Here is a 17735-nt window from a genome sequence, read left to right as displayed (position 1 = left end):
TAAACCCCACTCCTGCGTCCGCCGCCGTCCGGCCCGCCCGGCTGCTCCTCGAAACTATGGGAGAGACATCATGACATCTCTCCCATAGTGCCCGTGGGGAAAGCCGGAAGCTGGAGTTCAGAAGAGAACTCCAGCCTCTGGCTACTGCGACGCTGCAGGGAAGGAGCCGGGCGCCCGCTAGTAATAACATCTCAGCGGGTGTCCAGCTTGGAGCTTCCCTGCGGTGCACGTGCACCTCCAGCCCCCCTCTAGTTGCGGCCCTGGTCGGGATGCCGCTGGTCAGAATACAGACAGCAGCATCCCGACATTCAGAATCCCGAAACCCATAAGGAAAAAGGTAAGTTTAACATTTACCCCTACCCCTAACACTAACCCTCCCTCCCCGGTGCCTAACCCTAACCTCCCCCCAGTGCCTAAATCTAACCTCCCCCTCCCCACACCAAAAACCTAGCACTCCCTCTCCAGTGCCTATACCTAACCTCCCCCCGACTGTCTAAACGTAACCTCCCCCTCCCCGCACTCTAAATCTAACCCTCCCCCTAGTGCCTAGCCCTAACCCTGCACCCTAATCCTCCCCCTAATGCCCGATATTTACCTTCAGGATGCAAAGGGGATTCTTGTGGCAGGTTCCCGATGTTGTTGGGATTTCGGTGCCGGCACTTTGGCCATTGGCATCCCGCATGCCGGGATGCTGACTACATCCCATCTCAGAGGCAGCTGCCTGGTAAGTTATTATGGTAAGGAAGCCCTGTGTAACAGTAACATAGCACTGCAGAGGAACATATTGCTGCCATGTCACTGACTATATGGCTCTCTCTGCCACTCACTCTCTAGCTGGGAAATGATCCTGTGAATATGAAGGTTGGCCTTAATGGTATTTAGGGATTTTATCACATGGTATCAGTTACGGAAATGACAGCTAATCTATGCAGCTCCAATTCTCTCTCTCAGCTTACCTGGATGTCATATTTCTCTGTACATATAGCAGCAATGTGGATGAGAGGTGAAAGTATTAGTCCCTGTAATTTATATGGAAAACCCAACTGCCTCTATCCTCCATATTGTCTCCACTGTGCCTGCAATGATTACTGAGCCTGATATCCTGGGATTATGTCCTGCTCAGCAATGAGACTACAATAGGAAATGGGAGTGGATGGTAATTGTCTGCTGAACTTCTCTGTACCAGTTCAAGTTTGGTACCCACCAGTGTTTTATTCATTGCAATGTAGTTACTTGTGCAGAACACAATGGTGAAACATTTAATAAAGTGTGTGTATTGGGACTGGCCTTTGTGGGTTGTACAGATGTATATGGATACTGTACCCCATCTAAGTTTTGTTTCTCTGCATAGCTCTACATAGGGAGCTTATGATCGTAACGCATGGCCATGCTGGATATCTTTTATTCAGCAACAGGGAATAGCTCAGCTGGGAGCGTTATATTCTATCCCAGTCCTATTGGAGTTCTGTAATCTAACATTTGATCCAGTTAAGAGGAAGGTGATTTACATTTCAATATGTAATCAATGTATTAGCTATACTGTCTGTATTTATACACTGCTTCATGAGATTACTTACTTATTATATATTGAAATGTATTTATTTGCTGCATCTGATTAGAAATAACACACCTGTTGTTACATAAAGAAGACTGATACAATACAAATTGTTTCAGTATCAAATTTTAGTAAATGTATGAAATGTGTGTCATATGGGCTCTTTCTGAGCTTACAGTAGCTTTGTCACTGTGCTTTGCATACAGAGGCAGTTTTATAATTGGGGTCAGATATCTCGGTCCCCAGTTTCCATTTATTAACTACCTCTGGTACAGCATAATACTTTCTAACCTTTTTGTATGTTAGGTCTGGCTACTGTAATATGCTCCGCCTTTTGCTGTTGTAACTCCGCCTACCATTACTTGTTGCTTTAGCCTTGCCTATCACCCATGTATCCTCGTATAGCGATGTAGCAATCCCACCTACTTTGGTGTTGGTTCAGCCTACAGTTGATTTGGTGCCACCCACGTGAGGCCACTTTTAGGGCCTGATTCAGAGCCGGACGCTATTTGCGGACGGTCATTCCAAAAAAGGGGCCGGCTATTTAAATTGAGCGCTCACTCTTTGCGGTTTGTTGACGCCTCTATGTCTGAGCGAGCAAATTAAAAATGCGCTCGCTATTTTGTAAAGACGCCCCTTTGCCGTTCGCATCACACGTCATCTCCGGTATTTATTAGATTAATCGGGTACATCGAAAGGCATCTGAACTGCTCGCAGTGCTTGTGGTAGCTTCTTCTTACCGCTATCACTGCGAGCAGTTCAGGCTAAAAGACAACCAAGTGACGTGGTCGATGACGCTCCTTTACTAATTATGAACTCCCATTAAACGCCCTTTTGACCATTTGGCACGCCTGCATTCGGATCTCCACTCCCCCGTTTTCAAGCACCTTCCCCTCTTACCACGCACAAACGGTACATTCTGTCAATCAAATTAGCAGCCCCTCGCTGTTTTGCGAGCGCACGATTTCCAACCGCAATAACTGGTTTGCGCATGCGCATTATGACCCATACGCATGCGCAGTTGTGCGAACATCGCTCAGAGCGAACGAGCGGCTCTGAATCAGGCCCTTAGTCCCCAATCTGCCCCTACACTTGTCCAAACCTCAGGAGATCGGACTCCAGATCAGACTGTTTAAACAATCCTACTGCAGACCTAGTGACAGATTCTACATCCAATCTACGAATAAAACACATTTTCCAAAGCAAAATTATTCAGTGACGTGCGGTGAGGTCAATGGCTGGGGAAGCAAACATGGAGATGGGTCTGAGTGCTGGGAGCCTGTCTCACCCCCTATTCACTGTAACTCTCCCTTCACTACACTTAAGCTTCAATGTCCATTGATTCTCCTACCTGTATCACTGTGTCTTCTCTTGCTGCTGCATACTCATCTCTGATCTCTAAACAATGCAGGGCACTTCCTGGTCACATGACACATCCAAGGGGTCCATCAGTGCTCAAGGCTTGCCCCACACCCCCCATACTCAGAGGCATGCCTCTTTTAGGTCTCTTTCTGTGCAGCTTACAGCCGTAGTGTGGCCCTGCCCCCACCTCTGCAAGCAGTGTCTGACTATACAGAAGCGAGGCTGAGCTGTTGCTGCCTCATCTCTCATCTCCCTGCATTCCCAGGGAGCTCCACAAAGCTGGTGAGTGTTAACTATAAAAAATATTACAATAAACAAGATATTTATAAGTTATAAATATCTTCTATGTATTATTCTAATCATTTTTACATCAAATCTCAGGAGTATGACAGGGGAGGCTCTCCTATCTGAATGTCCCTGAAATTATTAGGGTGCATGATTAAAACAGTTTTCTGCTCAAAACAGCTTTGATATGGGATCTGTCATTAACATTACACAATAGTAGTTATTCTGAATTGATCCTGTGACCCCACTATGAATAAACAAGGGTTTTGTCCTCTCACATGACATTCTGTTTTGCCACTTGAATTCTTATAAACCTTCAATCATCTCAGGAGTGTCCCATGCATATACCATATAATTCTAAAGCATTCAAAAGTAATCAATAATAACAATAAAGACTCAGAGACATAAATTTGGCAGAATAATTGTCAGCTATTTATTAAAAACATATAAGGAATATATAAATAAGCTTAAATGATAGAAAGTATGGTGGCAAAGAAAGAACCCCAGAGTTTGCCCACTCCAACAACCTGCCGTTCTTTCCCACCAACGTGAGGATCTAAATTATTGTCTAAGGGGTCTATTCATCAACACTAAAATAACGTTTTTAAGGACATTTTCCTTAAACAACGTTATTTTAGTATTCATGAAGAGACTTAACACAGGAGATATCACTGATATCTCCTTGCTAAGTCCCCCTGCGTTAATTTCCACACTCCCCATACATTAGTATGGGGATATGGAAATTATGGTATTCATCAAATTCCGAAAATTATGTATTTTCGGAATTTGATGGAGTTGCTATTCGCCACTGTGAGGTGGCGCACAGTAGGTAACACTTACTTGTGTCGGCGTTGGCAGGTCCCCCGGCGTCACCCTCCGGCGCTCTGGTCTCTCCTCTGGCTCCGTCTGCTATGCTGCCATGTGTTCTCTCAGCAGAACACAATAAAGTTTAGAAAAAAAAAAAAAATTTTTTTCTAAATAGTACTTTGTGCTGTTGGGAAACCACATGACAGCATAGCAGACAGAGCTGGAGGCTGCTGCACGGGCAGGTAAGTGCTGGACGGGGGGGAGGTTGGCGGGGGAGGGGGGGCAGGTGAGCGGAGGGGGACACACAAACTTACCGCATCTGTAGGCAGTGCTGCTCATGCGCTGGTATTACAGATGTAACAGCGCATGCGCAGCACTGCTTCCAGCTGCGATAAGTTAGTGTAGAGAGGGATAACTATCTATTTCCTGAAAAGCTGCCATCGCAAAAATTACAGCTTTTTGGAATAGATAGTTATGGAGAGGAGGAATGATGAATTCCTCCGGTAATTAGGTAGAACTCCATGCGAGTTCAAAACCTAATTACCTCCAGAGAAAGTTTGGTTATGATGAATAGGCCCCAATGTGGTCTATTCATCATCACTTAATTTATACAAAAGAAGGTGAAAAATAAAATGTTCACCTAATTTAAGTGTCAGTCCCATTCATCATTCTTGTAATGCAGGAGATGTCATAGATATCACCTGGTTAACTGTGTTTCGATAATTTCCACAATCCCCATACCTTAGTATGGGGATGTAGAAATTATGAAATTCATCAAGTTCCGAAAATGTTTTTTTTTTGTTCGGTACTTGACTAAGAAACTGTACGCAACCTTGAGATGGCATACAGCCCCCAATAATCTTCACAGGCTGCTGTTTACACTGTGAATATTTACAAGGCACCCCAGCTACTGCAGCCAGCAGAGGGATCTAATAATATCCCTCCCTGATGTATCTGCACTGCAGAGCCCTGGAACAAAGAGCTGCGGGGCACCACAGACAGCTGAGAGCTAGAGGGCACCGCAGACAGCTGAGAGGTCCGCTGTACCAGCAGCAGAAGACATGAAGACACACTGGTAAGAGGGAGTTGTTAGGGGAGGGGACAGGGTTTAGATGCTGAATGGACACTTGCAGGGTGCGGAATGGACACTTGTGGGGGGTGGTACCAGAATAGACACCTGCGTGGGGGTGTCGGAATGGACACTCACTGGGGAGGGGGCCAAAATGGACAACCGCGGGGAAAAGCTAGAAAGCCTGGGCAGGAATGGACACCCACAGGGGGGGAAGGTAGAATTGACATCAGTGGGGGAAGGGCTTGGGCCGGAAGGGACACCCGTGGTGGGGCTGGAATGGATACCCACAGGTGGGCACCAGGACAGACACCTTTGGCAGGAGGAGGGAGAGGAGGACACCAACAGCAGCAGTGGGGGGCGCCGGGACAGACACTGATGGCAGCAGGGGGAAGGCGGGTTAGACACCAGTGGCTGTGGGAGGAAGGGGGTCCTGGGACAGACACTGGTGGTGGGGTGGGGGGGGGAGACAGGCAGTGAGGAAATCCTAATGGATACCTCGGGTGCAAGGGGGAAAAGTATCACTTTTTAAAAAATGCTGACTCCGCAAAAAGAGCAGCTTTTAGGAAGTGATACTTTTGTTAGGGAGGCATGATGAATGCCTACAAAAGATTTTTTAAACTCGCAGCGAGTATAAAACATAATTATCACTAGTAATAATAGGCCCCTTAAACATTAAATCATTTTGAAATGAAAACTTAATGAAAAGGAGGATCTGCCAAAAAAAATAATATTTTGCATAACTAATGCAAACCCGAATCAAGACAAGCTTCAGTGCCACTTAGAAGCAACATAAAGACACATGAGGGTAAACTAGGAATAAAGGGGAGAGAAAAGAGTAGGAGAGTGGGGGAGGGGGTGGGTATGAGAGAAAAGTAAGGATAACACAAGTAAACTCGGCTGGAGGTAAAACCAAAAACCTGCTGAGGGACATAAGAATTCTAATTATTTATTGCCAATTAGGCGAATTAAGCCAAATTAAGTCCGTCAGTTCAGGCAAAAAGCCCAAATCCCTCCAGACTTCCGCTGCCGACAGCGACAAGTAGCTAGTCCCCGAGTAGGGTAGACAAGGGGAAACGAGACACACAAGACAACAAAGACATAGTAATCACCCACTGCCATTATCTGTCACACTCTACCTCTACCTGTGTTATCCTCTACCTCTTCCTACCACCCTCTACCTCTCCCTACCTCTCTCTGTCTCTCTCTTTCCATGTCACCCACTTCCATTCCCTGTAACCCTCTCCCTGCCACCCTCTGCCTCTCCGTCATTCTGTAAATCTCCCTGCCACCCAGTGCCATTCTCTACATCTCCATGCCACTCTCTGACTCTCCCTGCATCCACTTCTTCTCCATGTCACCCACTACCTCTCCCTGTGACCCTCTCCCTGCCACCGACTGCCTCTCTCTGCCCCTATTGCCTCTCTCTGTCACCCATAGCATTTCCCTGCCACCAGCTATCTCCCTAGTCACCACCTGACACCCACTGCCTCTCACTGACTCCCACTGCCTCTCTCTGTCATCCTCTACGTCTCCCTGTCATCCTTTACCTCTCTCTGCCACCCACTGCCTCTCCCTGTCACCCTCTGTCTCCATGCCACCCTCTTCATCTCCCTGTCAACCACTGCCTTGCCCTGTCAGCCTCTCCCTGCCACCATCTACCTCTCCCTGTCATCCTCTACATCTCCCTGCTACCCACTGCCACTCTTTGACTCTTCCTGCCACACTATTCCTATCCATGTCATCCTCTACCTCTGCCTGTCCCCCTTTCCTGCCTCCCAGTGCCTCTCCCTGCCCCCCACTGCCTCTCCCTCACCCACAGCCTCCCCCTGCCATCCACTGTCTCCCCAGTCATCCACTACCTAGCCCTGCTACCCACTGCCTCTCCAGTCACCCACTGTCACCCTCTGCCTCTCACTGTCCCCCTCTGCCACTCATTGTCACCCACTGCCTCTCACTATTACCCACTGCCTCCCCCTGCTACCACAGTCACCACCTGACACCCACTGCCTCTCCCATCCACCCACTACCTAGCCCTGCCACCCTCTTCCTCTCCCGTCACCCACTGCCACTTTTCGCCACTCACTGTCACCTTCTGCCACTCATTGTTACCCACTACCTCTCGCTGTCTCGCACTTCCTCCCCCTGCCACTCTCTGCTTCTCCACATCACCCTTTGCCGCTCATTTTCACCCTCTATGTCTCCACGTGTTGCTCTCAGGATATTTTCTTCCTCCTCTAGATGTAGAAGCTCTAGAGCAGTGAGCAGGAGGGGAATCTGGGCTGCTGAGGAGGGTCACACAGGTGACAAGCCGGGATTGGACGCCCAGGATATTCTCTTACGGCCCAGCCATGGTGGATGTTGCGCTCTCTTGTCCATGCAGGATGACGGTCGTCTCTCATCACCTAGTATAACAAAACCTTTTAATAATTATAAGATGAGGCCACACAAGTGATTTTGAGGGTCACAATCAGCTCACAGGGCCTGATTCACTACGGATCGCTATTGTGATCGCAGCTGTGATAACGAACGCAGATCTGCTGTGAAAATATGCTAATGTCTGCAATCACAAAGCCAGAATAGAGATGCCCACTACCACTTTTACACATCCGTAAGGCCTCGCAGACCTGCGCATACATCAGTACCATCGAGTAACATCGGCCCCTCACTCACAATTACAACAAATCTGACCTTATTCAGAAATCGCAACTGTCGTCACATGCAGTGGGTACTCAAGCTGTGTATGCTCTCGCAGTGGTTAATTTACGCATGCCCAGGAAATGCGTTCAAATCAACAGGCACATCTACATTTTCACAACTACTCCCCCGTCACCACCCCCAAATGCTGACGTCCCATCCCTCATTTGCGATGGCTTTGTAGTACCTGTGTAGGTGATCGCAGTGCCAACTCACGCACTGCAGTGCATACACATGTGCAGTACGCACCATCAGCCAATCTGCGTACCCTGTTGCAGTTGTGATCCATAATGAATCAGGCCCGCAGGTTGTTACATGCTCTAGAATAAAGATACACATCTTGTGGGGCCCAGAATCTGTTTTTTGGACCCCTGACTGTCAGATATGATTGTCTGGGGTTATGCAGAGTTATCTGAAGAATTAGTGTTACTATTTTATAAGGCATGTCCAAAATAATGTATTTCTGCCTATACCAGAGCCTGAGATATAGCATATGTCACAGACGGGATGTAGTCAGTGTAGGTCGACATTTACAATGTCAACATTCTGAATGTTGACACCTCAATGGCAATGGTTATTATGTGGACATTGTTAAACTGTCAACTAGCAACATGTCGACAATCTGCATGTTGCAGCTGATGCAGACAGTCCATAACCTGCACAAAGCACAATAAATTAGGGGTGAGCGGGTTCGGATTTCTGAAATCCGAACCCCCCCGAGCCCCCCGATCCGAGGCCGATCCGAGTCAGGCTCGACTTTTCCTGCCTGACTCGGATCTGAAATCGAGGCAAAACGTCATCAACCCGCCTTCCGGGTCTCGCAGGTTTTGGATTCTATATAAGGTACCCATGTCGGCGCCATTTTCTCACTCGGCTGTGGACAGTGAAGAGGGAGGGTGGGAGTTAGTGCTGGCTGGGCTGTGTAGTGTAGTGCAGTGTAGTGTTGTGCTGTGCTGCTGTTGTCCATAGGGGCTGTGTCCACTCCTCCAAAGTCCGTAGGGGCTGGCTGTGTTGTGCTGTGCAGCTGTTGTCCATAGGGGCTGTGTCCACTCCTCCAAAGTCCATAGGGGCTGGCTGTGTTGTGCTGTGCTGCTATTGTCCATAGGGGCTGTGTCCACTCCTCCAAAGTCCATAGGGGCTGGCTGTGTTGTGCTGTGCTGCTGTTGTCCATAGGGGCTGTGTCCACTCCTCCAAAGTCCATAGGGGCTGGCTGTGTTGTGCTGTGCAGCTGTTGTCCATAGGGGCTGTGTCCACTCCTCCAAAGTCCATAGGGGCTGGCTGTGTTGTGCTGTGCTGCTATTGTCCATAGGGGCTGTGTCCACTCCTCCAAAGTCCATAGGGGCTGGCTGTGTTGTGCTGTGCTGCTGTTGTCCATAGGGGCTGTGTCCACTCCTCCAAAGTCCATAGGGGCTGGCTGGACTGTGTTGTGCAGTCAGTTGTCCATAGGGGCTGTGTCCACTCCAAAGTCCTGTGCAGTGTCCCAGTCCTAAAGGGGTGCTGTAGTGTTGTCCAGGGGGTGCTCTGTCCATCAGGGGTATTCCCCCCAAGTGCAAAAAAAATAAATATTTTTTCTGTGTTTGTGAATTGTGTGCGCAGTAGCCGCACGTGCATCAACAAAGTAGCGCCAAGAGTGCGCCTGTATCATAAGTAAAGGGCCGGCAGGCTTGACCATTATAAGGTGCTGTAACCCCCAAAGTGCACTCCAAAGTAAATAAAAAAATATTTTCTGTGTTTGTGAATTGTGTGCACTGTGGCTGCACGTGCATCAACAAAGGAGCAGCGCCAAGCGTGCGCCTGTGTCCCATAAGTAAAGGGCCGGCTGGCTTGTCCGTTAAAGGGTGCTGTAACCCCCAAAGTGCACTCCAAAAAAAAAAAATAATTTTTTTTTCTGTCTTTGTGAAATGTGTGGGCTGTAGCCGCATGTGCATCAACAAAGTAGCGCCAAGCGTGCACCTGTGTCATAGGTAAAGGGCCGGCTGGCTTGACCTTTAAAGGGTGCTGTAACCCCCAAAGTGCACTCCAAACCAAATAAAAAAATATTTTCTGTGTTTGTGAATTGTGTGCACTGTGGCTGCACGTGCATCAACAAAGGAGCAGCGCCAAGCGTGCGCCTGTGTCCCATAAGTAAAGGGCCGGCTGGCTTGTCCGTTAAAGGGTGCTGTAACCCCCAAAGTGCACTCCAAAAAAATAAAAAATTCTTTTTTTTCTGTCTTTCTGAAATGTGTAGGCTGTAGCCGCACGTGCATCAACAAAGTAGCGCCAAGCGTACGCCTGTGTCAAAGGTAAAGGGTCGGCTGGCTTGACCTTTAAAGGGTGCTGTAACCCCCAAAGTGCACTCCAAACCAAATAAAAAAATATTTTCTGTGTTTGTGAATTGTGTGCACTGTGGCTGCACGTGTATCAACAAAGGAGCAGCGCCAAGCGTGCGCCTGTGTCATAAGTAAAGGGCCGGCTGGCTTGTCCGTTAAAGGGTGCTGTAACCCCCAAAGTGCACTCCAAAAAAAATAAAAATATATATTTTTTTGTGTTTGTGAATTGTGTGCACAGTAGCCACACGTGCATCAACAAAGTAGCGCCAAGCGTGCGCCTGTGTCATAGGTAAAGGGCTGGCTGGCTTGACCGTTAAAGGGTGGTGTAACCCCCAAAGTGCACTCCAACAAAAATAAAACACTTTCTTCTGTGTTTGTGAATTGTCTGCACTGTACGTGCATCCTCAAAGCAGCAGCTTTGGGAAGAGGTGTTAGATATAATATAACATACGTTTATATCTACCATATATTTTCATAAATGAAAACATTTTTTTTTTTAAATTGACTTCCAGTTACAGGTGTGCACCTGCAGAGCCATAACTAGACGTTTTGGTGCCCTGTGCTAGAAAGAGCATTGGCGCCCCCCCAAGTTTTCAAATAGAAACATAAGATGTGCACCCGAAAAAGGGACATGGCCGCATGGGGAAGAGCCAGGGAAGAGATAGGGGAGGCCAGGAGATGCTGGGGATAAAAGATGAGGAAGCTACAAGTGATAATGATAATTAACAGAAAATTTGATAGGCCCAAACAGCGCCCCCTATCTTGTGGTGCCCTGTTATAGCCCTAGCACCAGGCCCAGCACATGCTCATAGAATTGGTTACAGGCGTGCACCAGGCCCAGCACTTGCTCAAAGGAGAACGGGGGTCTTCACACATCTCTAGTTATAGACATACACCAGACCCAACACATGCTCAGAAGAGAAAGGTTTTATCAAAGGAAAAACCAACCTGGCATAGGTTTTTATTAACACAATTCTGCTTAAAATCCCCCTGCATATATCGACAGAAAGTCTGCACTTTTGACAAACACATCATATTACATTTGTCTCTGTCTCCTTTATTATGTGGACAGTAACTAGTATTTATGTGAGTAAATAACCTATAACTTGGCTAATAAGTTTTTCAGGGCTATATCTCCAGCTGTATCTGGCTAACCACAGAGGGAAAATACTTACAGTGCGCTGTAAAATCTGATCCTGGTGTATTCTCTAACAGTCAGGCCAGATCTCTGTAAATACACCATCACCATGGCCAGCAGGTACTAGGATAGAAATACCAGTTATATAGTCAGAATGGAGAAACGCGTGTGTATGTACATACCTCAGCTGTCCTATTTCCCACCTATTACACACTACTGAGTAAGAATATAAGGAAATAGTAATAGATAAGTAACATAAATACCTTGTCTGACACTTCCCTGCACTGATCTGATGCCAGGAACCTCTTGATGGCACCTTCCTCTGCAATGAGAAGCAGTAATGGTGACATGGTATATGGTATATTGGGCAATATTTATATAGGCTTTTCTGCAAGTAACTGGGAATAAGAGTTGGTGTTATCCATATCAGCCAATCAGATATTTGCTTTCATTTATATACTACTAGAAAATGACAGAATCTCATTGGATGAAATGGACACTGACTTTTCTACACAGTTACACAGATAATATTATCCCTTATGCCATATATGTAATAATGTAGCATATTAGGCAAAACTTTACAAGGGAATTTTATCATATTACAGGTGAAATCATATTGCGCTGGGATGGGCTCTGCCACCATGAGTTATAGGGCCTGATGCTTGTGTACTGTACATACAACACTCACATGGGAACACTATTTGTACAGAGCACAGGGCCAAGAACAGGACAAACCTTTCGCTAGCCCCATTGCTGGACACTCTGGCTGAGATGTGGGGGTGCAGGTATGAGGGGGGTTCCTATATCTATATAGTGGTGATTATTTATTTATTAACAGTTTCTTATATAACGTACAATTTGAATCAACATTAACATTATACTGGGTTGTAAAAGACATACATAAAAGACATACATAAGGATAAGAGGGCCCTGCTCGCAAGCTTACAATCTATAGGGAAATAGGTGTTGATACACAAGGAGAGGTGCTACATATTGCAAATTGGTCAAGCCCGATTGCAGATATTCTTGGTGGGCTGTATAATCCAATCACACTGGAAAGTTGGCCTAGGGTTAGTAGGATGTTAAATTAAAGAAAGAGAAGATGTGATAGGTGTTTACTATAAGAAGAGAGTTAGATAGGGAGCTATAAAAGGTTAGGTGGGCGGTCCTGGAATCTGATAAGCTTGTCTAAAGAGGTGAGTTTTCAGAGAACGCTTGAATGTTTGGAAACTAGTGGAAAGTCTTATTGTGCGTGGGAGGGCATTCCACAGGGTGGGTGCAGCCTGAAAAAAGTCCTGTAACCGTGCATGGGAACAAGTAATGCGCGGGGATGAGAGACGCAGATCTTGTGCAGAAGGGAGATGTCGAGTTGGAAGATATTTTGAGATAAGTGAAGAGATGTATGTTGGTGTGGTTTGGTTAATAGCTTTAAGTGTGAGTGTAAGTATTTTAAATTGAATCCGGGAGAAGACCGGCAGCCAATGGAGGGACTGACAGAGTGGATCAGCAGACACTGAACGTTTGGTGAGAAAGATTAACCTTGTGTCAGGATGCGGCCTGGGATTGGCCGCTACTCACCTCTGCGCTGGTGTCCTTGGGCTTAGGTGTCCAGACGCTAGGAGTGGAGGTGAGTGGTGACTGAGTATTCTCCCTGGGGTCTGCTAGGGATTCCATGCATGCGTCCTGGTTTCCGGGGTGCCGGGCATGGGTGCAGCCATGTTGACTCATATCACCTGACTAGTCTCTCCCAATGATAGTCCTGTGGTCACGCAGCTGATCCTCTGACCCAATGATCAGCCACCCAGGGGTATTTAATACTCCTTTTACACCAAACAAATAACCTGGGTTATTGCCAGGTCGATCCGGGTTGAGGCTCTGTGTGAACGGCTCCCAACAAAAAAACCCGGGTCGATTTACCGGGCAATCTTACTCGGGTTGAGAGCAGGGTTGAAAACGGGTTGTTATCGGGTCATGAGGCAGTGTAAACGGGTGCTACCCTGCTAATTTGACCCGGCTAGCTCTGAAAGATGCTGATTGGAGCTTCTGGGGCACCGGCAGATGATGTAATTTGTCAATGCCCTGCAGAGAGAGAGACGCACATGAAGCCATCGCTTGCCTGCCTAACCTCCTGCACCACAGCTTGACCAGCAGCCACAAACGCAGGCAGGCACACAGCCTGCACCACAGCCTGACCAGCAGCCACAAATGCAGGCTGATACACAGCCTGCCACAGCCAGAACAGCAACCTGTAGCAATGCTGTAAGCAGTCCCCACCCCTCTCTTTTGTTGCCTTGTGACCATCTTTGTCAGACCTTAAAACAGACTATTTTTAATGACTTCTATAGAGAAAAGCAGGAATTACCCGGGTTCAGTGTAAACGGGGCAAACCCGGGAATAACCCGGGTCGAGTTGCAGTGTAAACGGGGTCTGAAACCGAGTTCGACCCGGGATTGACCACTGTTCAAATTCCAGGGTCGGACCCGGGATTTTGGTGTAAAAGGGGTATTAGTGTGACTCCAGGAACAAGTAACTGCTGTTCAACTTCTTTGTTCCAGTGCCTGTGATACTATGTTGCTCTGTGTTATTCCTGCAGAGTTGCTTCAGCCTGCTCATAGTTCTCTCCAGTTTCCAGTATTAGCTTTCATGCTAATCTCAGTCTGAGAGATTAGTTCTCTCTCAGTATTCTACGTTTCATGTTTTCTATGTCTGTGTCTTGTATATGTGCTGCTAGTTCTATTGCAGCTTTCTGTGCTACTGAGGTGTCAGATTACCTGCTAGTACTAATTAGCTCTCAGCTGCCTCTTTGAGCATTCCCAACCAGTCTACAGCTCTGTGTTTGTCTGTGTATATCTGCACCTGCATATGTAACATTCTCAGTATATGCCTTTCTACATCTCTGTGTATTTCTGTGCAAATCTGCACCTGCTTTGTTACAATTCCCAGTATATGTGCCTATGTCCACTTCTCTCTGTGTCTCACTGTGCTAATCACTAGTTAGCTCTCAGCTGGTCCTCCCAGCACTTTCCCAGTATTTGCCTTTGTCCACTCTGCTCTGTGTCTTGTCTGTGCAAAGCAGTACCAGCATTTCTAGCACTCCCCGTATTTGCCTTTGTCCACTCTGCTCTGTGTCTTGTCTGTGCAAATCAGCACCAACATATTTAACTGTTTCCAGTCCATGCCTGTCTTCTAGCATTCAGATCCATCTCCAGAGTTCTAGCATTCCATTCACCTCCAGTATTATAGCATTCATTATAGTCTCTGTCTTCTGCCATTCCCAGGTACCTGTCCAGAGGGCCGCGACCTGCTCACTTGGTGCAGCGGAAAACCAAATCCCAATTGGAGGGGTCACTGGAGAAAACCACAAAGTGAGTTAGACTCCATGCCTCTGGGCAGGTCTAGCCAAACCTGGGTTTGGCCACAACTAGGAGACCTAGTCCAGTCACTCCCCTAGTCATCCAAACCCCCTGGCTCACCGTTCTCCACAGAGGAACATTTGCACCGTATTGTGACACCTCGCAGCTGCATTCAAAATGGATTGTAGTGGGGAGAGCCTGTTTTTGGGAAGACCAATAAGGAGACTATTGCAATAGTCAATGAGGAAAATAATGAGTGCGTGTAGTAGAATTTTTGCAGTGTCTTGCGTAAGATATGGTCGAATTTTGGATATGTTTTTTAGATGTATGTAATAGGATTTAGAGACAGATTGAATGTGGGGACCAAAAGACAGTTCAGAGTCAAGGATGACACCTAGGCAGCGAGCTTGTGGGGTGGGGTTGATTGTCGAGTTGTCAACAGTAATAGAGATATCAGGTTGGTAACTACTATTGGCCGGTGGAAATATAATGAATTCTGTTTTGGATATATTAAGTTTGAGGTGGCGAGATGCCATCCAAGATGAAATGGCAGAGAGACATTCAATGACATGGACTAGCACAGATGGTGACAAATCTGGGGAGGATAGGTAAATTTGAGTATCGTCCGCGTACAGATGATATTGAAAACCAAAAGAGCTGATTAGTTTGCAAAGAGAGGTGGTATATATTGAGAAAAGCAGAGGCCCTAATACTGAGCCTTGTGGTACTCCAACTGATAGAGGTAGCGAAGTGGAGGTAGAATCAGAAAAGCGAACGGTGAAAGACCGATTAGATAGGTAGGATGACAACCAAGAAAGGGCTGTGTCTTGAAAACCTAGGGATTGTAGTGTTTGTATAAGAAGAGAGTGGAAAAAGAAGGAGGATTTAACCCCCTATTGTACCTCAGCACACTGAATAATACCTGCAACAATATATGAAGACTATATGGTCATAGAAATTCAGAGATATTAGTTGCATGCATTTGCAAATACATGGGAGGCTGCTGGGCCACGTCACGGCTTCTCTGTTACCAGCAGTCCCTAACACTAAGGGGTTCACGTCGGGGCGCAGTGCACCCCAAAAAACGTCCAGCCCAGAACCCCCCCAGGGCATCACACGGAAATGGAAAAAGAGTGACAGTGCAGTATAAAGTATAGCTGTGTGTGAGTAATCATTAAGTGTGGAATGAGAGGTTAAAATATATGTGAAAAAATACATGAATAATAAACAAACATAAAAGGTGATGTGAAAAGCAACTATGTGTATTAAGTGGTGATGCCCTGAGGAGGCCCAGCCAGACCAGTCCCGGGGGCCCTACGCCCAAACACTCACCCCAAATGTAAAATATACCAATTATAAGGCCTCATGATAAAGGCACATATATAATTTTGGCAAATGTAAGGCCTCATGATAAAGGCACATACATAAATGCATCCAAATTGAGAGCCAGCTTACCTGGGAGTCACCCCTGGGAACTCCAACTAGCACTACTAGAACCAGCATGCCCTACTAATGCTGGCTCCTTCATGCAACTCATAACAAACAAACAAAAATGGCAGCTGCTCAATCAATCTAGCAGTACTAATCAGGTGCATGAAAGGGAGGGGTCACACTAAGTAGAAAAAGAAGGAGGATTTAACCCCCTATTGTACCTCAGCACACTGAATAATACCTGCAACAATATATGAAGACTATATGGTCATAGAAATTCAGAGATATTAGTTGCATGCATTTGCAAATACATGGGAGGCTGCTGGGCCACGTCACGGCTTCTCTGTTACCAGCAGTCCCTAACACTAAGGGGTTCACGTCGGGGCGCAGTGCACCCCAAAAAACGTCCAGCCCAGAACCCCCCCAGGGCATCACACGGAAATGGAAAAAGAGTGACAGTGCAGTATAAAGTATAGCTGTGTGTGAGTAATCATTAAGTGTGGAATGAGAGGTTAAAATATATGTGAAAAAATACATGAATAATAAACAAACATAAAAGGTGATGTGAAAAGCAACTATGTGTATTAAGTGGTGATGCCCTGAGGAGGCCCAGCCAGACCAGTCCCGGGGGCCCTACGCCCAAATTGGTATATTTTACATTTGGGGTGAGTGTTTGGGCATAGAGCCCCCGGGACTGGTCTGGCTGGGCCTCCTCAGGGCATCACCACTTAATACACATAGTTGCTTTTCACATCACCTTTTATGTTTGTTTATTATTCATGTATTTTTTCACATATATTTTAACCTCTCATTCCACACTTAATGATTACTCACACACAGCTATACTTTATACTGCACTGTCACTCTTTTTCCTTTTCCGTGTGATGCCCTGGGGGGGTTCTGGGCTGGACGTTTTTTGGGGTGCACTGCGCCCCGACGTGAACCCCTTAGTGTTAGGGACTGCTGGTAACAGAGAAGCCGTGACGTGGCCCAGCAGCCTCCCATGTATTTGCAAATGCATGCAACTAATATCTCTGAATTTCTATGACCATATAGTCTTCATATATTGTTGCAGGTATTATTCAGTGTGCTGAGGTACAATAGGGGGTTAAATCCTCCTTCTTTTTCTACTTAGTGTGACCCCTCCCTTTCATGCACCTGATTAGTACTGCTAGATTGATTGAGCAGCTGCCATTTTTGTTTGTTTGTTATAAGAAGAGAGTGGTCAACAGTGTCAAAGGCAGCAGAGAGATCTAGAAGAATTAGAAGTCACTCTAACAGTAGGGTCTTTATTAAACGTTGTTTGTGGTATTAATAAATGGTAAAACAATAAACCATACCCAGCAGTAGATAAAAGGCCACTTTCTCCTTCGGTGTTAGCCTGGGAAAGTGTCGGCCTTTGTCCTCTCCACCGACGTCCAGTCTTCTCTTTGCTGGATGCATCTCTGCGTACATCCTGCTGTCTTCCTCTCCAGCGACGTCTACTCTCTTCCTCTTTGCTGTCATCATCTCTGCGCTCGTCCTTTAGTGATAAATTATTCTCTTTTATACAGTATATGGTAATAATAATGAATACTTATTTATAAATGAAAGATCAGAAAAGTAATCTGTCATCCATAAATATTAGCCTGCAATTCATATTGTATTGTGGAAATGCACAGACATGTTCTCCTAGCACATAAGGCCACATACTGCTGGGGGAACTGCCGCTATAATATGGGGATACAGC

The 17735-nt window shown here is 46.5% G+C and overlaps 1 protein-coding gene across 1 annotated transcript; it reads right to left on the bottom strand.

The window, feature by feature from the left end:
* Positions 1 to 7200: 7200 nt before the first annotated feature.
* Positions 7201 to 17468, bottom strand: LOC148524702 (speedy protein 1-B-like). The gene is made up of 4 exons (XM_088471986.1): positions 17347 to 17468; positions 11486 to 11544; positions 11260 to 11345; positions 7201 to 7483 (listed from the first exon to the last, which is right to left on the bottom strand). The coding sequence occupies exons 1-4, from the start codon at positions 17459 to 17461 to the stop codon at positions 7480 to 7482; spliced, it is 264 nt and encodes an 87-aa protein (XP_088328112.1). The 5' UTR covers positions 17462 to 17468; the 3' UTR covers positions 7201 to 7479.
* Positions 17469 to 17735: the final 267 nt, after the last annotated feature.

Source organism: Taudactylus pleione, unplaced genomic scaffold, assembly GCF_031769625.1.
Source record: "Taudactylus pleione unplaced genomic scaffold, aTauple2 ptg000117l, whole genome shotgun sequence".
Classification (NCBI taxonomy): Eukaryota; Metazoa; Chordata; class Amphibia; order Anura; family Myobatrachidae; genus Taudactylus; species Taudactylus pleione.
This window is presented reverse-complemented; position numbering and strand designations above follow the sequence as displayed.

What these genes read in the sequence shown, in the direction of transcription:
- LOC148524702 (XM_088471986.1), bottom strand. Translation starts at nt 17,461, where the DNA reads ATGTACGCAGAGATGCATCCAGCAAAGAGAAGACTGGACGTCGGTGGA. An exon ending in GGCCTTTTATCTACTGCTGG is followed by an intron (nt 11,545 to 17,346) that starts GTATGGTTTATT and finishes TTCTCATTGCAG; the next exon opens with AGGAAGGTGCCATCAAGAGG. An exon ending in GCAGGGAAGTGTCAGACAAG is followed by an intron (nt 11,346 to 11,485) that starts GTATTTATGTTA and finishes TTTCTATCCTAG; the next exon opens with TACCTGCTGGCCATGGTGAT.